This window comes from Schistocerca nitens, chromosome 2 (genome assembly GCF_023898315.1).
Source record: "Schistocerca nitens isolate TAMUIC-IGC-003100 chromosome 2, iqSchNite1.1, whole genome shotgun sequence".
NCBI lineage: Eukaryota > Metazoa > Arthropoda > Insecta > Orthoptera > Acrididae > Schistocerca > Schistocerca nitens.
The window spans coordinates 810226479-810253123 of NC_064615.1; the positions used below are offsets into that span (position 1 = coordinate 810226479).

The 26645-nt window shown below is 42.3% G+C and overlaps 1 protein-coding gene across 1 annotated transcript in view; it reads left to right on the forward strand.

Moving 5' to 3' along the window:
- LOC126235349 (kelch-like protein 10) overlaps positions 1-25725 on the forward strand; it is a 66797-nt gene extending 41072 nt beyond the window's left edge. Inside the window, exons 6-9 of the mRNA XM_049944071.1 lie at positions 7499-7668; positions 19492-19650; positions 22448-22652; positions 25554-25725. Coding sequence (XP_049800028.1) covers positions 7499-7668; positions 19492-19650; positions 22448-22652; positions 25554-25725 — 706 coding nt within the window. The remainder of the gene's footprint in view (positions 1-7498; positions 7669-19491; positions 19651-22447; positions 22653-25553) is intronic.
- The last annotated feature ends 920 nt before the right edge of the window (positions 25726-26645 follow it).

A 26645-nucleotide genomic window follows, 5' to 3' on the forward strand; every position in this document is an offset into this window, starting at 1 on the left:
TTGAGTTATCTACAAATAAATAAAAATCAAGGACCATTAAGTCCAACTAAATTCAAGACTAGCAGAAAACATGAGACTTAGACATCAAACTGGCTCCAAAAATTCTGTGCACTATAGTTGCCGTGAGTCTTCCGTGAAAGCCTTTGACGTATGATCTGTAAACTAAGCTAAGGTTTGGTGTTCGGTGTGAGTAATTATTATAACTGGCTATGCACTCATGGAGTCCAAGAAATAGTGTTAAAACTGTTACTGCCGGCCGTTGTGGCCGAGCGGTTCTAGGCGCTTCAGTCTGGAACCGCGCGACAGCTACGGTCGCAGGTTCGAATCCTGCCTCGGGCATTGATGTGTGTGATGTCCTTAGGTTAGTTAGGTTTAAGTAGTTCTAAGTTCTAGGGGGCTGATGACCTCAGATGTTAAGTCCCATAGTGCTCAGAGACATTTTTTAAAACTGTTACTTAAAGGCCGGCCGCGGTGGTCTAGCGGTTCTGGCGCTGCAGTCCGGAACCGCGGGACTGCTACGGTCGCAGGTTCGAATCCTGCCTCGGGCATGGGTGTGTGTGATGTCCTTAGGTTAGTTAGGTTTAAGTAGTTCTAAGTTCTAGGGGACTTATGACCTAAGATGTTGAGTCCCATAGTGCTCAGAGCCATTTTTTGTTACTTAAAAAAAAAACTAGAGTAGTGATTAAACCATAGTCGGACATAGAAATATTTATATTATCCACTAGGAATAAATTCCCCCAGGCTATGAACGACTGTCATCGTTTGAACTGAAGCTTGGGACTGTCCTTTCCAATTATGTAAATTCTCTGTCCTTTGTATTACGTAATTTATCCAAATTATACTTCCAAGTGTCTTGTTACGTGGTTTCTTAAGCATTCCAACATATTTGTGAATGGAAATTTGATATTAGGCAGCATCCCAGGCGCAGTTACCTATCTTCCTTCTAAATATATACTTCATTGTTGTAGAGTTAGTTAATAAATTATTTTCCTGCAGATTAATTACACGATTTCTATCGGAATGAAGTGGAACGATTCATCTTAGTGGCTAAGTATACGTGATTTGCTTGTGTGTATGACTCCCAAGTTGGCCAAGTAGGGCAATTACAGGTTACGATAAAGAAGCATCGATTAAATTTGATGACAATGTTCCTATTAGGCTTTGATTCTTCTGTCTCATATTACCAACTACTTCTTGAAAGTAACGAAAGAACTTCCAGGAACTCGTTTTCAAGTTAGACGCTTGCCTATAGCACCACATAACACTTTTAAAACGCCTTCCGTGGTTTGCAACTCTTCGGTAACGAACCACCACGTTCGCATTTTACGTGCATACGTAGGACTTTAAGTCACTGGAATATTGACAGAAGTGACTATGTGTCCTCCAGCAAGTAATACAAACCTTTTGCGGCGTTCTTATCGCCCCGTACTCTGCCTCGCCCTCCGTGACTCAAAGTGTGGACGGCGTCCAATCGACAAGGCTATCGCGCATGAATCACCAGTGAGCATGTCCTAACCGTGTACTGCGCTACGACTGTTTATACTGCGCAACTCACACGGAAAGTAATTCTTCGCGCAAGTAAATTACATGTGTATTTCCCATAGCAGAACAGTCTTACCATTTGCTTTCTGGATGTTTTATGCTTGTTAAAGCACTGGACTCTTGCTTGGAAGGATCAGTGTTCATATCTCCTCCAACAACAATTTACAGGTTTTGAGTGGTTTTTCTAAATAGACTAAGGGGAGTTCCTCTGAAAAAGTCACACTCGACTAATCTCCCCATTCTTGTGGTATCACATCTTAATACTCTATCTGTAATGATCTAGTCGTCGACGGGGAATCTTTCTTTGAATTTCCCACTGATGTACAGATGAACAGCATAATAATGGAAACACTTGAATAGTAGTAGTTTTAGTAGCAACAGCAATCATAGCTTTATTCATCTTTTACAAGTATGTTGGACATGTCGCTATATTACAGTTTAAAAATATAACAGAACACAACGTCATACTTAAAAGTCTAGTTTGACAACGATGGTACTGCTATTCGACTGTGGCCTTATAGTGGGAACCATCCTGGAATTTACCTAAAGCAGTTTAGGAAACCACGGAAAATCTAGATCAGGAGCTATCCTCATCCCTAATGCAAGGTCAGTCAGTTTGAAACAGTGTAACCTCATTCGGTTTGTGCCTCTTGTACAACAATGTTTTGATTACACATTGTTGAAAATGAGTTATTAATATTGTAAAACGCTAGTGCTACACTGTTCATTCATTACTGAATACTGCACACTTAGTACACACGTTATATCATAGACCACCACTACACATACCACCAGCTGGCATCAGAACCTTGGTGACGATATTTAGTTTTCATTTCTGTAACGCAACTTCCCATTTCCTTACCAGTGCAAGTGCGGCAAAGCTCTTCGTTGCTCCTCGCGATACTATAGCACATAATCATTTCAGGGAACTCAGGCAATTTGAACTTCATGCTGGATCCAGAACCTCATACGTAAGCAACAGCTATGGTAAGATACACCAAAGACTCAAAGCAGATTAGCAAATAATTTCTACCTGGCTATGGTGCTTAAGCGCCTAACTCACGCGCCGAACTCATAAACTACAGGGTAAGAATTTATATATCGTGGCTAAAAATTGTCCTCCGTATACACTATGTGATCCATACTATCCGAACACCCCCAAAAACATACGTTTTTCATATTAGGTGCATTGTGCTGCCACCTACTGCCAGGCACTCCATGTCAGCGACCTCAGTAAGCATTAGACATTGTGAGAGAGCAGAATGGGGCGTTCCGCGAAACTCACGCACTTGGAACATGGTCAGCTGATTTGGTGTCACTTGTGACACACGTCTGTACGCGAGATTTCCACACTCCTAAACATCCCTAGATCCACTGTTTCCGATGTGATAGTGAAGCGGAAACGTGAAGGGACACGTACAGCACAAAAGCGTACAGGCCGACTTCGTCTTTTGACTGACAGAGACCGCCGACAGTTGAAAAGGGTCGTAATTTGTGATAGGCCTCGCTTGGTGTAAGGTGCGTAAAAATTGGACGATTGAGCAGTGTAAAAATGTTGTTTGGAGTGACGAATCACGGTGCACAATGTAGCGATCCGATGGCAGGATGTGGGTATGGCGAATTCCCGGTGAATGTCATCTGCCAGCGTGTGTAGTCCCAACAGTAAAATTAGGAGGCGGTTGTGTTATGGTGTGGTCGTGTTTTTCATGGAGGTGGCTTGCTCCCCTTGTTGTTTTGCGTGGCACTATCATAGCACAGGACTACATTGTTGTTTTGGCTGGCTCTGAGCACTATGGGACTTAACTTCTGAGGTCATCAGTCCCCTAGTACTTAGATTTACTTAAACCTAACTAACCTAAGGACATAACACACATCCATTCCCGAGGCAGGATTCGAACCTGCGACCGTAGCGGTCGCGCGGCACCAAACTGTAGCGCCTAGAACTTTATTTTTTTTAAAACAAAAAAAAAAAAAACCCCGCCGGCATTGTTGTTTTAAGCATCTTCTTGCTTCCCACTGTTCAAGAGCAATTTGGGGATGGCAGTTGCATCTTTCAACACGATCGAGCACCTGTTCATAATGCACGGCTTGTGGCGGAGTGATTACAAGACAATAACATCCCTGCAATGGACTGTCCTGCACAGAGTCCTGATCTGAATCCTAAAGAACGCCTATGGGATGTTTTGGAACGCTGACTTCGTCCCAGGCCTCTCCTCAGCGCAGCACTCAGTGTAAATGGGATGCCATTCGCCAAGAAACCTTCCAGTAACTGATTGAACGTATGCCTGCGAGAGTGGAATCTGTCATCAAGGCTAAGGGTGGGCCAACACCAAATGAATCCCAGCATTACCGATGGAGGGCGCCACGAACTTGTAAGTCATTTTCAGCCAGATGTCCAGATACTTTTGATCACATAGTGTATGTCCTACACATCCAACAAGTTTATTGGACAAATCTTTGAACACTCTGGACTGGAAGTTATCTGAATAAGGTTCAAATGGCTCAAATGGCTCTGAGCACTATGCGACTTAACTTCTGAGGTCATCAGTCGCCTAGAACTTAGAACTAATTAAACCTAAGGACATCACACACATCAATGCCCGAGGCAGGATTCGAACCTGCGACCGTAGCGGTCGCTCGGTTCCAGACTGTAGCCCCTAGAATCGCACGGCCACTGCGGCCGGCTCTGAATAAGGAAAAATATAAAGAAGATTATGTGAATGTGCACCTGTTTGCTTTACTTCTGGTCCGTATCTTTCTGAATGTATACTCTATTAATGTAAGCTGTTTTATACCAACAAACTCCATTCACAGGAAAGAAATATGTGCATACTCTGAGGTGACAAAAGTCATGGGATACCTTCTAACATCGTGCCGGACCTGCCTAGTGCGGCTACTAAACCAAGCATGGATTCAGCAAGTCGTTGAACGTCCCTGGAGAAATAATGAGCAATGCTGCCTCTACAGTCGTCCATAATTGCGAAAATTTTGCGACGCAGGATTTTGTGCATGAACTGCCCTCTCGATTATGTCTCACAAGTGATCGATGGGATTCATTTCGGGCGATCTGGATGGCGAAATCATTCGTTCGATTCGTATAGAATGTTCTTCAAACAAATCGCTAACAGTTGTAGCACGGTGACAATTCCGTCGTTGTTTGGGAACAGGAAGTCCATGAATAGTTGCAGATGGTCTCCAAGTAGCCGAACATAACCATTTCCAATCAATGATAGGTTCAGTCCAAAAAATGGCTCTGAGCACTATGGGACTCAACTGCTGTGGTCATAAGTCCCCTAGAACTTAGAACTACTTAAACCTAACTAACCTAAGGACAGCACACAACACCCAGCCATCACGAGGCAGAGAAAATCCCTGACCCCGCCGGGAATCGAACCCGGGAACCCGGGCGTGGGAAGCGAGAACGCTACCGCACGACCACGAGATGCGGGCCGCACTATCCTGACTGATACGTTCGTCGTACGTCTCACCTTGATTTTCGCGGTCGCTTCACGAAATGTTGCTTTTCTGTTAGCAATGACAACTCTACACAAACGCCGCTGTTCTCGGTCACTAAGTAAAGGCCGTCGGCCACTGCTTTGTGGTATTCTCGGTACACTCTTGACGCTGTGGATCTCGGAATATTGAATTCCCTAACGATTTCCGAAATAGAATGTCCATACGTCTAGCTCCAACTACGATTTCGCATAAAGGGTCTGTTACTTCCCGTTGTGCGACCAAACTCACGTCGGATACCTTTTCACATCAATTACCTGAGTACGAATGACAGCGCCGCCAATGCACTGCCTTTTTATACCTTGTGTACACGATACTAACGTTATCTGTATATGTTCATATACAGTGCAAGCTCAGTATAAGCTAATCTCACGTTTACCGTTACGAACTAAATCTGTTTGTGAGAATGAGAAGCAAATCTGACTGCGAGAATGTAAATGAAATATGCCGTCTCTGAACTAATCATGAACTTTTATGAGAGTAATTAAACTCACCACTGTTAATTGGCCCTGTGAAACTGAAAACTCGTATCTCTTGTAGTTGGCTTATCTGTCGCAATGGCAGTTTCTCGGCTGCTACTAATTACAGAGAGTCGTGGTAGTGCAACGCGATTTCTTAAATACGTGCAGTGCAAAAACTTGGTTCTCATAATCCTTATCTCTCATAAAAAGAATGTTCGTCACTTAATTGGAGTTGGATAATGACGTAGGATAGTCTGAGTTACTCTCTAGACAAAAATTCATCTCAGGAAACTATATTTAAAAAAATTCATCTAAAAAAAAGTTCTTGACGCTTTTCCATTTACAACATTTTACCGTTGGAGTCTTAGCAAGAGATAAAAAAAGAAATATATCACTACAACTTACAATTACGTAAGATCAACACTGTAGAAATACAAAAATGTAACTCACATGAAAATTTATTCTAACACAAAAGTTCTTTTTGTCTTTTCAAATCAATTAATATTGACTGTGACAAAACTTTACGCCAATGGCCTTGCCGCAGTGGTAACACCGGTTTCTGTCAGATCACCGAAGTTAAGCGCTGTCGGGCTGGGCTAGCACTTGGATGGGTGACCATCCGGTCTGCCAGCCAGGGTGGCTGAGCGGTTCTAGGCGCTACAGTCTGGAACCGCGCGACCGCTACGGTCGCAGGTTCGAATCCTGCCTCGGGCATGGATGTGTGTGATGTCCTTAGGTTAGTTAGGTTTAATTAATTCTAAGTTCTAGGGGACTGATGACCTTAGAAGTTAAGTCCAATAGTGCTCTGAACCATTTGAACCATCCGGTCTGCCGAGCGCTGTTGGCAAGTGGGGTGCATTCAGCCCTTGTGTGGCAAACTGAGGAGCTGCTTGATAAGAAGTAGGGGCTCCGGTCTCGTAAACTGACATACGGCCGAGAGAGCAGTGTGCTGACTACGTGTCCCTCCATATCAGCATCCAGTGACGCCTGTGGGATGAGGATGACAAGGCGACCGGTGGGTAACGTTGGGCCTTCCAAGGCCTGCTAAGAGGGACTTTACTTTAGAGACAAACCTTTATAAAAATAGCAAGAAATTCCTGTTTTGGATGTCTGTGTTGAGCCAAGAATGCCTAACTAAATGCTGCCGCAATACAGTAAAATATGTTCATCCGTTATCGCTTCTCCCAATCTACTAAAAATAGTAGCCATCTTAGTAAATCTATCTCATTCAGTGCAAAATGGTAACGTTCCTTTTGCAATAATAATAATATCTCCCATCAGATCGAGAAAATAATTGGCTTGGTTTGGCTCTGAGCACTATGGGACTCAACATCTGAGGTCATCAGTGTCCTAGAACTTAGAACTACTTACACCTAACTAACCTAAGGATATCACACACATCCATGCCCCAGGCAGGATTCGAACCTGCGACCGTAGCAGTCGCGTGGTTCCAAACTGAAGCGCCTAGAACCTCTCGGCCACCACGGCCGGCGGAAAATAATTCCCAAGAGCACCATGTTCCGCACCCTTCCTATACGAGCTCAGTGCCGCGACACCCGCTCACAACTCCCTGCCTCCTCTCCTCGCGATCAACATTTAACACCCGCGCATGTCCGCAGAGCAAAGATGACCTAACTAGTTTCCGTGCAGCACAACGTCTCTGACGAGGCTGCACGTACATAACTAAACAATACAAATATGACATGTGCCTCCTAAGACAGCCAAAAACAAGCAAATTACTTAAAAATTACATAACACACCTTTCAGTATAATCTGGCTCGTCTCGCAGTCCCCGACAGCTCGTCCTCCTCATGGGCTAGACATAAAGGGGGAAGTGAATGAGAATGATCTGACTGCCAACGTCAAGGGAGAATCTAGGGTCTAATTACAGACATGTATACGTGAGTAAGATTATAAGAAAATTTGGTGTCACGTTCTGTGTGACGCTATGTGAACGCAGTGTTTGGCTGTCCCTCATGCAGGTGCTACGTCAGCGCGGCTGCCCTAGGTGAACTCATCTACGCCATAGGCGGCTACGACGGTGAGGAGCGTCTGAGGACCGTCGAGTGCTTCGACCATTACACCAACCAGTGGTCGCTGGTCTGCCCCATGAACGCGCCGCGCTCCGACGCCACCGCTGTAGCCCTCGACGGTAAGTCCGCTCCCAGTGCATTACGTAGCAGTGTCCATGCCTATACTCTGTCCTCCTCACTTCTTATCACATCACAGGATTCTCGTTCTCGCGGGTCGTAAACCAAGCTCTGTAGAGTACATTTGCTTATGATTATAATGATACTTTTATGTGACACTCGAGGGTCTCGCATATAGCCTTATTGATTCATCTAAACTACAATTCCATCTCCCTTCACAGATCTCTGGGATCTGCACCAGTCGAGTTCAAGGCATCAGTTGCTGTTGCGTAGGATTCAAAAGTAAAAGTAATGCCCCTTTATCATAAAAAATTATTAATGAACGTATAACCGCGGAATTAGTGCACATCATGGCACGAACTGTCCTATGCATCTACATGGTTCCATTGTAGTGCACACTTGCGCGCCTGGCAGAGGGTTCATCGAAACACTTTAACACTTTTTCCCTACTGTCCCACTCTCGAACAGCGCACTGGAAAAACACTGAAATATTTTCGATCGAGCTCTGATTTCTCTTATTTTATTACGATGTTTATTTCTCTCTGTGTAGGTGGGTACCAACAAATTATTTTCGAATTCGGAGGAGAAAGTCAGTGATTGCACTTTCGTGAAAAGATCTCGCTGCAACGAATAACACCTTTGTTTTAATGATTGCCACCCCAAATCGCTTATCATCCGTGACACACTCTCCCCTGTTTTGCGATAATACAGAACGAGCTTCCCTTCTTTCAACTTTTTCGATGTCCTCCTTCAATCCTATCTGGTAAGGAACCCCATACCGCACAGCAGTACTCTAGCGGAGGACGGACAAGTGTAGTGCAGGCAGTCTCTGTAGTGAGTTAGCTGCATCTCCTAACTCTTCAGCCAATGAAACGCAATCTTTGGTTCGCATTCTCCGCAACATCACCTATGTGAACGTTCCAATTTAGGTTGTTCGTAATCGTTATCCCTAGTTATTTTGTGGGATAGCTTGTCTCCAGATTTGTGTTAATTTTCGTGTAACCAAAATTTAACGGATTCCTTTCAGTACGCATGTGCACGACCACTAACTTTTCAGTTTTAGCGGCAATTTCAACTTTTTGCACGGTACAGATATTTTGTCTAAATCATTTTGCAACTGTGGAATTACAATTTCCTTGAGATCTGTGAGTCTAAACTTCATCTTTTATAATGTTAAATGCTGAAAAAACGAATTAAAATTTGTGCCACCACTAGGACTTTAACCTCGGTCGCCTGCTAACGAGGCAGGTGTGCTAACTGTCACACCACTTTAGCAGTATGGCTACCGTATCTGCACAGGTACCCTACTCCGACGCCGTCCCCAACCTACAAAACTGGGGTGCTAACCAATACCGGAGAGCCTCGGCAATAGTGATGATTTAAGAAGGAAAAATGAACTGAAGGTGTGAATTGAAGTTTGTGTTACGGAGGTCATTGGAGGAGGGTAGTCCCTGCATTTCTGACAGCCATACTGCTACAGCAGTGTAATGGGTAATACATCTGCCAAGAAAACACGACACCTGGGTACAGCTCCTAGATGTCACCCAAATTTTAATTCATTTCTTCAGCTTCTATCATTACTGAAGATTAAACTTCGCAATTAGTTTTGAACTTCTCATGCCTTTACTGGGCGGTAAATGGCAGCATCATTTGCAAACAATCTCAGATGGATGTACCCCATACAACTGTTCAACATAGTGAAACGTCCCCTTAGAAAAATTAAAAAATGACAGTGCTGATAAACCTCTTACATTACTTGATTTTCAAACAGCTGAGCAAAACTGAACGCACTCAGACATTTCTCTCTTTACTTATTCTGATCATCACTAAACTGACACACAATATGTTTTTAGCGCAACGCAATCTGACTTTCAATAATCCCTACAAAAGAAGGCCCTGACTAATAATAACCTATACCTTTCATGAATCACTTACCTCACAAAAATCTTCGTTACTCGAACTACTGCAATACAGCGAGCGCCAATACTGCTAAATAAAATATTCCAAGCTAAATAAAAGATTCTAACTACTGATGGCACTAACTACTGATAGGCATAGTTAGTAAATGAAAGATTTTGATAGAGAACAAACAATGTACCGGGTGATCAAAAATTCAGTATAAATTTGAAAACTTAATAAACCATGGAATAATGTAGATAGGGAGGTAAACATTGACACACATGCTTGGAATGACATGGGGTTTTATCAGAACAAACAAAAAAAAAAAACAAAAAAAAACAAAGTACACAAAATGTCCGAGAGATGGCGCTGGACAGCAAACCGTCAGTAACTGCTACCGTGATGGGTGAGAGGTACGCCGATATGTTACAGAATCGCATCATCCCCGGCCTGGCTGATAAACACCTGCTGGAACGTATGATGTTTATGCAGGATGGCGCTCCACCCCATATTGCTTGACGCGTGAAAGATCTCTTGCGCGCGTCGTTTGGTGATGATCGTGTGCTCAGCCGCCCCTTTCGTCATGCTTGGCCTCCCAGGTCCCCAGACCTCAGTCCGTGCGATTATTGGCTTTGGGGTTACTTGATGTCGCAAGCGTATCGTGATCGACCAACGTCTCTAGGGATGCTGAAAGACAACATCCGACGCCTATGACTCACCATAACTCCGGGCATGCTGTTCACAACATTATTCCTCGACTACAGCTATTGTTGAGGAATTATGGTGGAAATATTGAGCATTTACTGTAAAGAACATCATCTTTGCTTTGTCTTACTTTGTTATGCTAATTATTGCTATTCTGACCAGATGAAGCGCCATCTGTTGGACATTTGTTAACTTTTGTATTTTTTTGGTTCTAATAAAACCCCATGTCATTCCAAGCATGTGTGTCAATTTGTACCTCTCTATCTACTTTATTCCGTGATTTATTCAGTTTTCAAATTTATACTGACTATTTGATAACCCGGTATTTACCTTAATAATGTTCAAAATATATCAATTCATGACATCCATCTTTACAAATTTCCTTTTTCTGGCGGACACACGTCCAGATCGTGCTCATATAGTTATCTCTCAAAACTCTGGCATCTCTCTTTCCACATCCACCACTGCTGGTGGCTCACTGGACAGCAGTAATATGCAGTGTTGAGTGTAGAAGTTTGGCATTATAGACTTGAATACTTTCACGTCTCTCTCTTAAAAAAAAAACTATTATAGCTGTTGTTGACCTTTCTTTCGTTAATTGTTGCTTTTATAAAAATATATGGGAAGAGTGACGTGAAATTCTTTTAACAATGCTGTGCTTTTAATTGCTTTATCATCGTTACCCTTTTTAGCAAAATAAAATGATGGAAGTATTATTGTTCTGAATCTGACCTACAATTTAAAGAACGATTTTTTTTAGTAACTGCAACTCATGCTAAGTATCAATATATCTTTCCTACTTCGTAATTATTCAAAGTTGAAATTAATGTCCTATGATCACTGATGTTACAGTTCGTACGATCGTTCACAAATACAAGTTTGCAGTGGATTTTATTTCTTACTAAAATGCTATTTCATACCACGGCTAGCCCAAGAACATGAGACTCTCATTAAAGAAAATTACGTATTCACTATAAAATTTAGCCAGATCAGAACGGAGCACAGCAAGTTTCCTATCAGATTCTTTAGGTACATAAAATTATTTGCGCTGAAAATTATATCCTATCAGCAGCCCGCGTCAACCTGCAACACATCATAAAATCTGCTGATCTTCACTGCCAGCCTGGGAGCTAAAAGAAATAATATTATTTTTTACTATTATTTTACCGCTTCCTTGCGGTATACTCGACTATATTGTAAGTCGTTTAAATACTCCGCGGCAGCGGCTCTTCTTTCTCCACACAGCTCAGCTCCACAGATAATATTTTTATATGGCTGAAAAATATCTTAACAGGATGGGATAATAGGCAGGCACACTTTAACATTTAAGTAATACAAGTTTTCATTTAAACAACTCTATTTAAACATTTAAATATATTAATAATTACAGACCTGTGTACATTCACGCGCAATGGCGTCCAATTCACAATCTCGACAAAAGAATGCTACCTTCGCGCTCTCTACGACAACAACAGGAGATCTTTATCTCGCAGCTTTCAGATTAAGAAGACAAAGACATTGCTTTACATCATGCCTTATATACAAATTCATTTGGTGATCTTTGTACAACATTTATCTTCTGTGTCGGTCTTATTACTCGCCGACACAGACGTTCTCAAAAATAAAAAATAAAGAAAATAATACATAATTTTACATAATGACACAATATGACACATCTAATATTTTAATTATTACATAATATATTGTCTTTGTTTATTACAAGACGTTACACTGCCCCCTGGCAGCATTTGACTAACGATGAAAATGTTCGGCAATATGCTGCCACTAACGTCTGTCTTGTTTATGGTTTATTACTTTGGTTGGAACATTCACTTTACACTACTCAGTTCTTTTACACTGTAGGTTTAATTACACTTCGTATACTGTTCTTACACTTTGCGAGGTGACCGTCAACCTAGTCCCAGGGTCATTACATTTATTTGGCTCCCCCATTCGGGCTACGTGCGATCAGAAAACCTGGGAAAACTGCGCCGGAGCCATGGTCATCTCACGAAAAGTTTAGACTCTATTCAATGTCCACTTATAACAAAGGCTATTTGTGATAGCATGCTACACTTTTAGTCTCTTTGTTATCAATATACTACTTGTATTCTGGATTGTTATGAAAGTCACTTATTACACATTTTTACAATAGTATAATGAACCGTCTTTGCACTTACTCGCGACAGTTGATTTAAAATGTCTAGCATTCGTGCGAGTATCTTTCATTAACATGACGCAAACATATTAGATCGATACATCACTAAATCCATGAATATTGTGAGTTCGTGTTGGATAACAACAAAAAAAAAAATGTTTATCACGTCATTGCGTATCCATTAAACACCATTCATGTTAGCACATTATACATATAGTTAATAGTTCATTTGAATGACAACAATGTGGTATGGAGCTGGCGGCGCGAAGCAATTGTTGAGTAGCGTCGTCTGGAACGCCGCGTACCGACGGCCGCTGGGTTCGATGACCGGCTCTCAATAACAGTGAGGTCGTGCTAGCGTGGCGCCCAAGCAGTCGCGAACTGCGCTGAACCATTCGCTGTTGTCGGCGAGTGGCAGTGGTTTACCGCAACCGGCTGGATGGCGGCACGGCACTCGTCTCTGCTTCTCCGCATGGCTCCCCGTCGTGGCGCATGAAACAAACATTCCACAACGGTGTACTGTCTTTAAGGACACAGATTACTAGCTGTGGAAGAAGAGGCAATTTGTTAAAAGCGTTTATTGTTCAGTAAGCCGTCGCTTCACTGGTATGCACAGGATGTTTTGGCGTGATAACAGGTTTTTTGTGGCATCGTGACACTGGTATTCAGAGTTCGTCACACGCACATTGTACTACACGTTTTCACTCACTTCCACGGTTGATGCACTGCCAGAGCGTCTTTCAACACGCGAAAATGGTTCGTTACACTCATACTACATGTCTCCGTTGAGCGATGTTTGTGTAAATCGTCTCCGAACGGATCAATAACTACTGTTTTTATACACTGTCTATTGTTCGTTGAGCGCTGCACTAGGACAGTCTATCACTCAACACTAGATTTATCGACGTATATATTGGTGCAGATACAACAGTCATTTTCTGTCCCTACTACACACAATATTCCGTCCTGTCCTTAAGTGTTTATGCACACAGTTTATTTTTTAACACCTTTTAACTGTTCTTTGCATAGTCACTCTGATTTACATAGCATTTATTTGTTTTCACTTTATCACAACATACTCTTCATATTGTTGCTAGGCGTATTTGGCCCTTTGTAAATTTTTTTTTTTTTTTTTTTTTTTAATACATATTTTTTTTTTTCTTAGTGTAGCTTGCCTGATTATCACCCATCTATCAAACAGATTTTACCATGTGCATGACAGCTTGACTCGGGCATATTGTTCAATAAATACTTCGTTCAGCAATAACATTTTTTTTTTTTTAATGATTTTTCCTATATGACTACAGTGTAGGTTCTGCATTGCCTGACTTAACTCGCGTATCGCGTAATGAATATTCAAGGTCGTGTACCAAGTACACAGGCTTCAATTGAAGCATTGCTACATACAGAACGGAGTTTCCACGGAACGGGCTCGTTTTTAATTAGGTTCTGCTCCAGTGTCGTTCTCAAATCACTACTGGCAGCCAACATCACATTACATCATTGTTGCATATTGCAAAGTCAATGTCTGGCTAGTAAAGACTCTCTCTCTCAGGGTTTCTTATCCTAATACAATTACAGCAATTCCCTTACTCTATAAGATTGCATCATTAATTGCACTTACACACTACACATAGAAAATGGTTCAAGAAATTAATCCTTTATACAACAAGAAAATTGTTCATTTTTTAATAAGCACATAATATCTTAATGACTAATTGTCTGTAAACAAAATCTGTCCTGTGTAAGCTATTGCTCACTTTCTGGTTCCACTTCCTCCCAACTTCATTACACACAAATTTCTTTCTAAATACTAACACACTTATATTCTAAAACACAATTAAAATCTTTTTACACCTATTACTCTTTATATATTATGTGTCACTGAATAAATAACTTCACGTCTTTACGTGGATATAATCCTTTGATCTTCTCCGTATGGGGATGTGCTAACAAATAGCTACTAATTCCCTCCTCGACCAAGGGATGGAGTAGGTTGCGCGACAGTATGTATTATGGGGTATCACCTCTATGTGATAGTGGTACCCTTTGACTATTCCTGGACGGTCGGTAAATACCATAGTATATTTCGATAGCAGCTGCGTCAACTGTTGCTTTTGCGTATCATTTAAACCTTCCGATTCGTGCACTTTAGTCTGAAATGCCTCAACATTTGTTTCGAAATTTTGATCCTCTAAGTTCGGGTAATAGAGGTCTGTTGCATGTGAAAAATCATCGATGTGTAGTACCCAAGGGTTCCTACCTTTGATATCGATTCGATTACAGCACGGCACAAGTACCTCCTTCGATTTCATCATAGATAATTCAATCCTTCTACCCCTATTAATTATGCTTAGTTTCCCCACGGAGAGGTCGATCAATGCGTCCCTCTCACGGAGAAAATCTACTCCCAGAATGCAGGCCACCTTCAATCCTTTAACCACGAGGAACGAGCTCACTATGGCTTCGCCCTCCTTATAAATCTCCACCTGCACCTGGTACTTAACTGATTGGCTCTGTGCACTAATGGCTCCAGACACCTTACAATTATTAACCGGGAAGGTCGGAATACTATGTCCCTTTCCCAGTGCTTTAAATAGCTCCATACTCATCACACTTACTGAAGCACCTGTGTCGTGAATTATGTTTACTGCAACATCATTGATTCTAGCTTCAATAATAGCTTGCACATTTTCGTTATTATCCTTCTTACATTCGTGCGGTTCGTTCAGCAGATCTTTATCCATACTGACACCTTCGTTGTATCGCAGCATGCGTATCCCAGGTCTATTACTGTTATTACTCGAGTTGCTCTCACTCCATCCCTCGGCCGTCGATGGAGAGCATATCGAGGCCGATTCTAGTTTGTTGGATTAGTTACTTGGGAGGTACTTGGACGGCTATTGTCCGCGACCTCCACTATATGTACGTTCTGATTTGTAGGCCGCCACGGCTGCGCAATAGGCGCGTTTTGCGGTGGTGGTCTATTGTTGTCATACCGGTCACTAGCCTGTCGCTCTGGGCTTCTACACTGATTCTGTTGCCAATTTCGATTACTATCATTATAATTACTCTGCCACTGACCTCGCGCATTTTTCCAGCGGTTGGTCCCTGACATTCCGGATTCGTATCTGTCGTCAAATCGACGCTTTTTGTTATAATTTGGTTGTCCATACCCGTTTTGGCCTCTACCGTTACTACCATTTTGCGATTGTTCTTGTCGCTTGCTACCACCCCCACCATTTCTATGGTTGTGGTTCTGTGCACTACTGTTTCTGTCGTGATTACATCCTGACCCATTATTCCGCAAATGGTCGCACGCCGATTTTACATCTTCCTGTATCAAATCTATGGAATCTAGGACCGACAGGAAGTTTTCCATGTCGCTTTCTGGTACATGTATTAACTTCTCCTTGATCTGAATTGGTAAATGGGATTTGAGTAGTCTTATTATGTCTCTCGGTGATATAGGCTCGTCCCAGTAGCGTGTTTTGTTTATATATTTTTCAAAGTACCGCCTCAAATTCCCAAGACGGGGTGAGTACGGTTCGGGATTATATACCTCTTTTCTTAGTCGCTCTTGTATACAAGGCGACCAATATTTCGATAAAAATGCCCTTTCAAACTGTTCGTATGTCTTGCAGCTGTCTGCTACTTCTGTAGCCCACAGTGCTGCGTCACCTTGAATGTACGACATTACGTATTGTATTTTCTGTGTTTCGTTCCATACACTGGGTAAGATATTTTTAAAGCTTTTTATAAATACTACTGGGTGTACTGATTTCCTTTCAGTAGTAAATGTTTGAAATTGTCTATTTTTAATTAAACTTTCTTCCACTAATATTTTTGAACTACATGGGTTTGCCGTTGGGACATATGCTGTGTGCTCCGAACCGGCGCTACAGCTCTTCGCATTATCGACTACAGATTCCCCATTGTTGTATCGCATATAAGTTTGTGCGTTGCCAAAACCATGGGCTGTTGGCGACAGAGGTTCCTGTTCCACTTGTTTCCTGCTTTGTGCTAAACCCTTCTCCAGTTCGGATATCCGTTTGTTAACATTCACTTGCCATTGCGGAATATCCTCACTGAGTATTTGTTTAATGGTTTGCACATCGTTCTGTACCTGACTATTTACGGCGGTACTGAACGATTCTGAATCTCTATTTGCTATTGCTGCTTCTACTTTAGAATTAATATTCGTGTCAATCTCAGTCTCCTTCACTTCTAGCCATGAGTTAAATTCTATTTCAATTTTATTTGCCTGTTCATTCCACTTCTGCTCTACAAGCTGTGTGGAATCTATTTCTAGCTTTTCTACTCTGTTGGCTAAGACACCTATTTCATCTACCATGTTAGTGTTTGCTACTTGCAGGTGGGTGACCTGTTCAGTCAGCTCCTGCACGGCCTTAGGTATCGACTCGTAATTCTTTTTCATATCTGCTATCTCTTTTTTCATATTTTCTAACGATTGCACAAGTTGCTGGTCCCGCTCGGCTTGCTGGCGATCTCGCTCGGCTTGCTGGCGATCTCGCTCGGCTTGCTGGGCAAGTAAATTTTCTTCTAGCCTGCGATCTCGCTCAGCTTGCTGACGATCTCGTTCAGCTTGCTGGCGATCTCGCTCGGCTTGCTGTGCAAGTAAATTTTCTTCTAGCCTGCGATCTCGCTCAGCTTGCTGACGATCTCGTTCAGCTTGCTGGCGATCTCGCTCGGCTTGCTGTTGCGCAAATTTTGCCTGGTAATTTAGCACACGCTCTAATATAGCCTGAATTGCATACCCACCAGGCAGATTACCACTCTCTGGTTCCTGCTTTTCTGGTGTTGGTACAATCTCTTTATCAACATCGACTTGATGACTAGTGGGCGGTGGCACTACTTCCTGTGGCCCTGCCCCCACATTTTCGCCAGTTATATCTTCAAAGAGAGTACTAGTACTACTTGAGGCACCCGGTTCCACATTTCCTTCACTAGCTAATTGTTGTTCTTCAGTATCCATATTGCTTGGACGTTGACTACGCAACTTAACCATATTCCTAAATTGCTTACTAAAACACAAAATCTAACAGTTTTTCCCCTTGCACACAAAATACATCACTTTATATACACTACACGGCACACTAAAAATTACTATCTACATCAACTTTGTCCTGTCACAAATACTAACATCAAACTACGTACAGTCTGCACACCACTAGCGATATGAGATTACTTCACTGGAGCTCAACTTCTACAAACAGGACAACTACACTGTAGTCTTACCTTTAGTTTCTATTATCTCGGGGTCCGGCTGCCCCCGGATTACGTAGTCGTTAGAACTTCTCAGTACAATCAGGATCGTCTTCTCAGACTCGCTTGCAGTAGTACGTTTTGTCATGAAAGAGTGTTTGAACATTCATTAATACATAGCATAGATCATGATATACATACATTTAACACTAAATACATATACATATACACCTACATAACAATAGACACTGAAAGAAAATACATAAAATTTTATAATTGTGGCCACTGCAAATTCGGGCCCCGCGTTTTTGGGCGCCAGTTTCACGTCTCTCTCTTAAAAAAAAAAACTATTATAGCTGTTGTTGACCTTTCTTTCGTTAATTGTTGCTTTTATAAAAATATATGGGAAGAGTGACGTGAAATTCTTTTAACAATGCTGTGCTTTTAATTGCTTTATCATCGTTACCCTTTTTAGCAAAATAAAATGATGGAAGTATTATTGTTCTGAATCTGACCTACAATTTAAAGAACGATTTTTTTTAGTAACTGCAACTCATGCTAAGTATCAATATATCTTTCCTACTTCGTAATTATTCAAAGTTGAAATTAATGTCCTATGATCACTGATGTTACAGTTCGTACGATCGTTCACAAATACAAGTTTGCAGTGGATTTTATTTCTTACTAAAATGCTATTTCATACCACGGCTAGCCCAAGAACATGAGACTCTCATTAAAGAAAATTACGTATTCACTATAAAATTTAGCCAGATCAGAACGGAGCACAGCAAGTTTCCTATCAGATTCTTTAGGTACATAAAATTATTTGCGCTGAAAATTATATCCTATCAGCAGCCCGCGTCAACCTGCAACACATCATAAAATCTGCTGATCTTCACTGCCAGCCTGGGAGCTAAAAGAAATAATATTATTTTTTACTATTATTTTACCGCTTCCTTGCGGTATACTCGACTATATTGTAAGTCGTTTAAATACTCCGCGGCAGCGGCTCTTCTTTCTCCACACAGCTCAGCTCCACAGATAATATTTTTATATGGCTGAAAAATATCTTAACAGGATGGGATAATAGGCAGGCACACTTTAACATTTAAGTAATACAAGTTTTCATTTAAACAACTCTATTTAAACATTTAAATATATTAATAATTACAGACCTGTGTACATTCACGCGCAATGGCGTCCAATTCACAATCTCGACAAAAGAATGCTACCTTCGCGCTCTCTACGACAACAACAGGAGATCTTTATCTCGCAGCTTTCAGATTAAGAAGACAAAGACATTGCTTTACATCATGCCTTATATACAAATTCATTTGGTGATCTTTGTACAACATTTATCTTCTGTGTCGGTCTTATTACTCGCCGACACAGACGTTCTCAAAAATAAAAAATAAAGAAAATAATACATAATTTTACATAATGACACAATATGACACATCTAATATTTTAATTATTACATAATATATTGTCTTTGTTTATTACAAGACGTTACAATACAAACGCAAACTACCCCGTGGAAACTTACATATAATGTTTCAAGAATCAGCTTTAAGCGACGAATCTAGGAATGTACTACACTCCTGTACGTATCGCTCCCGTAGGAATCCTGGAGACAAGATTAGACTGATTACAGCTCACTAAGAGATTTTTGAAGTCACTCGTCACGCGCTCCATACGAGAATGGAACAGGTAGAAGGCCTTATCATTTGTACAATAGGGAATACCCTCTGCCATCGATTTCACAGTGGTTTGCAAATTTTGGAAGTATATGCGACTCCAGACGTAGAGCGTGACTAACGGAATGTTGATGGCGCAGGGCGGCTGTACGTGGCGGGTGGTTTCGACGGGCAGAACTACCTGCAGTCTGTGGAGGTGTACAACCCCGTGGCGGACCAATGGACCCTCATACGGCCCATGCGCTTCCCTCGCAGCGGCGTCGCCGGCGTCGCCTACTACGGCTGTCTCTACGTCGTAGGTGGGTGAGCAAGTGGCGTAACACTGTTTTCGCCCGTCGTATTTTATTATTGCTGTAGTAGACGCTCAGTGCTGTTGTACTCGGCACCCGGACGACTTGTTTGATGCAGCTCTCCAAGCCTGTCTACCTGCGCAAGTCTCTTCACCTCTGCGTAACTACTGCGACCTACTTCAGTTTCAACCTGCTCACTTTTTCTCCGATTCGATTCATTACCTCTTGAGTACTGGAATTGTTTAACTTTGACTACAATCGAATTAGTATAAATGAAACGAAATGGATGGACCAGTGAGGACTGATTCAGGGAGCCTGCAATGAGATGAAATGATTTCAGTGGAACCCTGGGCAGAAATGCTCAACCTGTAATGTATTAAATACGGGGTGTTCAAAAAGTCTCTCCGCAGTGCCGCATGAGACGCCGCGAGTGCCGTATGCCGCAGTGAATATACCGAAATGAAACTCAGTGAAATACAAGTTATTAATTTATTGAATATTCATTGTTGCTTAAAATTTTCACATTAAATGTTGAAACTGTCCCCTCTGTTGTTGAATACACAATTCAATTCGTCTAATCATGTTTCCAAACGCAAGCTGTAACATTTATTCTGTAATAGAAGCAGTGAAAATGGATACTGCAGTTTTCAATATATCGATGGATTTTGGAGGGTTTTTATAGACAGTTGCTTTCGCTGCACCCCAGAAGAAAAAGTCTGGTGGTGTCACGTCAGGCGATCGTGGAGGCCAAAGTCTCTGTGAAATTATGCGATCACCAAAAACACCAGCAAGCAGTGACACTGAAACGCGAGCTGTAAGCGCAGTTGCACCATCTTGTTGAAAATAACCGTTCAGTATTTGACTTAGCATAAGTTTTCCTATGAATGGGTACAGAATATCACTGTAGTATCGTTGTGCGTTTATTGTTTGGTTGAAAAATATGGGACCCACAATCCAACGCCTAGAAATTGCAATCCAAACTCCTACTTTCACAGAATGAAGTGGTTCCTCATGAAAACGCAATGGATTTGCAGTACTCCACATACTAGAATTTTGCAAGTTCATCTAGCCGGATAAGTGAAACCACGCCTCATCAGTGAAAAACGTTTCATTAAGAATATCCCTTCCATTTTGTTGAACGAAATTTTTGAACCATTGACAATAATGCAGTCTTTTGCCATGATCAGTATTTTTCAGTTCTTGCACTACTGTCGCTTTGTATGGGAAAAGTTCTAATTTTTTCCTTACAGCTGTGTGGGCCGTTCCGACACTAACATCGATTTCCTGGGCGAGTTTTCTTACTGACCCGTTCGGACTCATGGACATTTTATCGGAAATATCGAGTACCATATCCTCAGACAAAACTCTAGGACGACCACTTCTCGGAGCATCTGTCACTGAACCCATACTTCTAAATTTGTTAATCAAATCTCGCACTCGCGATGTGGGAGTGTTGTCTCCGGGAAAACTGAATTAAATGTTTGATTAACTGAAACTGTGTATTTACCGCCAGCTTTGAACACTTGTTCGACTAAAAACACACGTTCTTCAATGGTTGGCATTTTAACAGTGACAAAAACGAAACAAACGAACAAAGGACCTTAAATTTTCACGTCAACACGTAATGACACCCACCAACGATACTACTGACGCTGGCTGAGATAAACGGAACAGTGGAATGTTGGGAGAGTCCACTTGAAGGGAAATAACCCAGGCAGGCGAACAATCATACGGCACTGCGGAGGGACTTTTTGAACGCCCCGTATATGCTAACTTAACACTATCTGACGGAAAGTATCTGGTGAACTGTTTAGTGGACATTAATATGAGCTGCATCCGATTGCAACCCACTCTTCTTCAAGAGCCGAAATAAGGAAAGGTATTGGTGTCAGACACTGGAGTCTGGAGCGAAGTCTAACTCGTCTCAGAGGTGTTCAACAACGTTCCGATTGGCACTCTGGGCAGTTCAGCGCAACTGAGGAATTTTATTGTTCACAGACCATTGACTCACAATTGCCACATAATGGCAGTAGTCTCATGCAGATGCAAACAGTCATCATCTCCGAATTTTTCCGCTACTGTACGCAGTACACAATGCCGTAAACGTGTTAATATCCTTTCAAATTTGGCGTTTTTTTAAAGAGAAATAACGGGATCCAATGCTAACCACGAAAAACACCCCCATACCGTAACACCACCTCTTCTATACTTAAATTCTGGTACTGCACGTAGTGCCAGGTAACCTTCTTCAGTCATTCGTCGAACCCGGACCTTTTAGTCGGTTTGCCACTTTGTATAGAGTGATTTACCACTCCAAATTACTCGTTCCCTGTCAGCCACTGTCCAGTGGAGTCGTTCGTTACATCGCCTCAAGCATCGCTTCTCACCGACTACAGAAACGAGTGGTTTGTGACGAGCTGCTCGACCGTTTCAGGGATGGACACATTTCACGTACCGCAGAATTGCTTCATGCTCGTCGTAAGTTATCTGGGGCCCTGAAGAAAGACATTCGCGGCCGTCTGTTTGTTTCATGGAAAGAGGTGCACCGCCTGGGTGTAGCCGCAGGTAGCAGAAGACATTTTTGCATGAAGACATTGACCCTCTTGTCTGATGGTGGGATAAACTTACTTTTGAAATAATAAACAGTATACTTACTTTTTTTCATCTGTGTCACACTCATTTGACTGCCCCTTATATGTTCCAGCAATATAGACTACGTTATACAGCAATGAATGTTGCCATATGTGATCTTTTCTGTACAGCAGAAGAAAGTGAAACGTGTGTCATAGCTAAGGTCTTCCTCCAGGTGGAAACAACGGCTATTCGAGACTGCGGAGCGTCGAGAGATACGACCCTGCTACCGGTCAGTGGACGCTCACCCCAGAGATGTACACGCCGCGCAGTAACCACGCCATCGCAGTCATCGACGACATGATATTCGCCGTCGGCGGCTACGACGGAACTTCAACCGTCTCCTACGTCGAGTGCTACAGTCCTTCTGCCAACGAGTGGTGAGTACATTGTGCGGAGTTTAGCCGCTGTTGCCAAGAGAGTATTCTCAAGAAAATTAAGGAGAGTTGTTACTTGTTTAACGTGCACTGAAACCCAACGTTAGGTGCAGTAAAGTCAAACACAACCAAAAAAATGCTGAAAGGAGAAATCACCCTAAAACCATGTAACAACGCCTCTAGTCTTGATGACGGCCTCAGTACGGCGAGGAAAAATAGTACATAAGTTTCTTTAGGCATGTCATATCCAGACGAAGCCAGGTATTGATGCTTAGAACCCGTAGATGTTGATGGCTACATTGCTTCCGCTGTTCCTAATACACTGAAGCGCCAAAGAAGCTGGTATAGGCACGCGTAATCAAATACAGAGACTTGTAAACAGGCAGAATACGGCGCTGCGGTCGGCAACGTCGAAATAAGACAAGACGTGTCTGGCACAGTTGTTAGATCGGTTACTGCTGCTACAATGGCAGGTTATCAAGATTTAAATGAGTTTGAACGTGTTGTTATAGTCGGCGCACGAACGATGGGACACAGCATCTCCGAGGTAGCGATGAAGTGGAGATTTTCCAGTACCACCATTTCACGAGTGTAATATGGTTATCAGGAATCCGGTATAACATCATTTCTCCGACATCGCTGGCGCCGGAAAAAGATCCTCCAAGAATGGGACCAACGACGACTGAAGAAAATCGTTCATCGTGACAGAAGTGCAACCCTTCCGCAAATTGCTGCAGATTTCAATGCTGGGCCATCAACAAGTTTCAGCCTGCGAACCATTCAACGAAACATCATCGATATGGGCTTTTGGAGCCGCAGGCATGTCAGCAGGTGACTGTTTAAGCTAGTGGAGGCTCTGTAATTGTGTGAGACGTGTGCAGTTTGAGTGATATGGGACCCATGACACGTATAGGTATGACTCTGATAGGTGACACGTACGTAAGCATCCTGTCTGATCACCTGCATCCATTCATTCCATTGTGCCTTCCGAAGAACTTACGGCAATACTAGCAGGACAATGCGACACACCACACGTCGAGAATTGCTTCAGAGTGGCTCCAGGAACACTCTTCTGAGTTTAAACATTTCCGCTGGCCACCAAACTCCCCAGACATGAACATTATTGAGCATATCTGGGATGCCTTGCAACGTGCTGTTTAGAAGAGATTTCCACCCCGTCGTACTCTTACCGATCTATGGACAGCCCTGCAGGATTCATGGTGTCAGTTCCCTCCAGCACTACTTCAGACACAAGTCGAGTCCATGCCACGTGGTGTTGCGGCACTTCTGGGTGCTCGCGGAGGCCCTACACGATATTAGGCAAGTGTACCAGTTTCTCTGGCTGTTCAGTGTATGACAGGCGGTTAATAAGTAATGTGAAACGTTTCTTCCTGAAAGCGGGTTGGTTTTATTCAGGATTCCAGTACACAGTGTTATTCCCCACTCTTTTGGCTTCAAAGGTCTAGTTTTCAACATAACCTCCGTTCAGTACAACGTTCTTACGCCATTTTACAGGAGATGCCTGTATGCCAGCAAGATATCACTCTACTCGTCGACATCGGAGCCAACGTCTTGCTGCTTCAATAAGCTCACCATCACCCACATACTGCTTCCCGTGGAATGCACCCTTCATTGGCCAACGTATCCCTAGACATTCTGCAAGCGCCTGTGAATATATGCGATGCTCTGGTTTTCTGCCAAAAGAAACTCAATGACAGCTCTCTGCTTGGAACGCGCCTCCGTTACAGACGCCATTTTGAAGGCTATGTATAGCGCCACCACCAAGTGGAACTTCATGAAACTCTAGGGGCTGAAGCGGGAATATTCCACGACGTCCCACAACAAATTGTACACTTTTTCAACCGAAACTGGCCGAGAAACAGATTTGTCACATTACGTATTGAACGCATTTTCAATGCAATTAAGATCAGTTGATGTAGCGCTACTGATCAAAGGCGATAGGGCACCTGAGTGTTGATCAACACAGGAACATATGCGTCCACAGCAGACTTATAATGATAACGTAGGAGATAGGCCATCACTTGGTCACCGAGAATTGTGTTCATGGAAAACTGTTGAATGATCGGGCCCAAGTCAAGTTACGAAAAACACATCATAAACGTCACAGAACTACCTCCAGTGTGAAATAAATCCTCCACAAACTTTGGGTAAACGTCTTATTCAGCGGTCGACGCACTCGACCCTCTCGTGAATCGAAAAAGAGACAAAAAGCGTGATCCGTCGGACCACATTTCACGCGTCGAGTCACCTGTTGTCCAGTTTCTGTATTGTTAGGTTCATTGAAGATGTGCAGCTTTGAGCGATGTGATCATGTGAGCAATGACCTTTAGAAAGTTACCCGACTCCAACCTGCTTTGCAAATTTTCCATCAGAAACTAGTGGATGGAACATGACAGCAAAAATTCTTGTCGAATTTGAAACTGACAGTCATTAACAAGGGTGACACTCATCTCCAGACCCTATTGGTTACTACATTTTTACGATCACTTGTATTACTTAGTTTTACGTTGATCCGAGCGGTTCACTAAATTCCTTTAGCGACATTGGCAGTCTGTTTTGAAACACCAACAAATCGGGGAATATCATTTACAAAGCGGTCACGGCATTTTTATTGTTTGCAACGTTACTTTAATGCCGGAATTTAGAGTCTCTACCAGTTACCGAATTTTACTTCTCTCTTATTGAGTGTGTATTATGAGGTATCAAATGGCGTTGTCGTTGATGCAATGTTAAACTGATCAAAATAAATAAATCATCAAGCGCCGATAGTAAGGCTTCCATACCCTAGTTATTATTCGGCTGATTACCTTTCTTTCGTGTTGTCTGTACTTGCTGAGCTGTTTTGACAGAGAGCTGTGTTGTGAGAGTGAGCTGCTCGCGCAGGTACGGAGCGGCCAACCTGAACGTCCGCCGCTCTGCACTGGCGGCGTGTGTGGTCTCCGCCCCCGAACTGCCGCCCCCGCGGGACAGCTGGTGGCAACTCTCCATGGCCAGCTGCGGTCCCTGCTTTCGGCGCGAGGTGAGACCGTGGCTCCAAAACCGCAAGGGGCGGTGATAAAACAATAAACATTCATAGTTACTTAGTTTTAAAAAATGAAGCAATCGAGGCTAAAAATTAATTCAGAGACATCGCCATGAGCGTGCAAACTTGCACCTGAGGTTGACGTGTGATGCGACAGCTACTGAAAGGTGACACACAGTTAATGAGGATACATACGTATAAACATACTTTTTCCTGGATTTTGCGAGTCGATGCCTAGTTTCATAAATAAGTTGGGTCTAGTGCAGCAGGGGATACAACCCGTCGGCTTTGAACAATGACGTCATTCCTTAGTCATAGATCGTAATGTCTTCACTTCGAGGCATAGATAATAAAGCAGTTCTGTGTTCTAATAAGCACTATCATTAAAATAATTGAATGTTAATCTAAAAGCGATCGCTTGATATTCGGTGCATCATTAAATGTGTGATTTAATTAACTTAATTGTTTGTTTTTTATTCGTCCGGTACTTAATATTTTTCGTAATGATATTGAGGTAATGTGGATTGTGTTTTTTTGGCTTTTTTTTAAAAAAAATCTCACGAGATAGAATAAACTGATCCTACTTTATTCAGCAATCAATAAAAAAAACTAAACTAAAACATAACAGCTTTTGCTATTATCTTTCCATTTCGTTTTTTTACTGATTGCTTAATAAAGTAGGATCAGTTTATTCTATCTCGTGAGATTTTTTTTTAAAGCCAAAAAACACTTATCAGCTACTGAAGGCAGCTACAACACTACGAAGAATCGCTTCTCGGCTTCTGACAAGATATTGCTTAATAAAGTAGGATCAGTTTACTCTATCTCGTGAGATTTTTTTTTAAAAAAGCCAAAAAACACTATTGCTTAATAAAGTAGGATCAGTTTATTCCATCTCGTGACATTTTTTTTTTAAAAAGCCAAAAAACTCTTATTACGTACTGAAGGGAGCT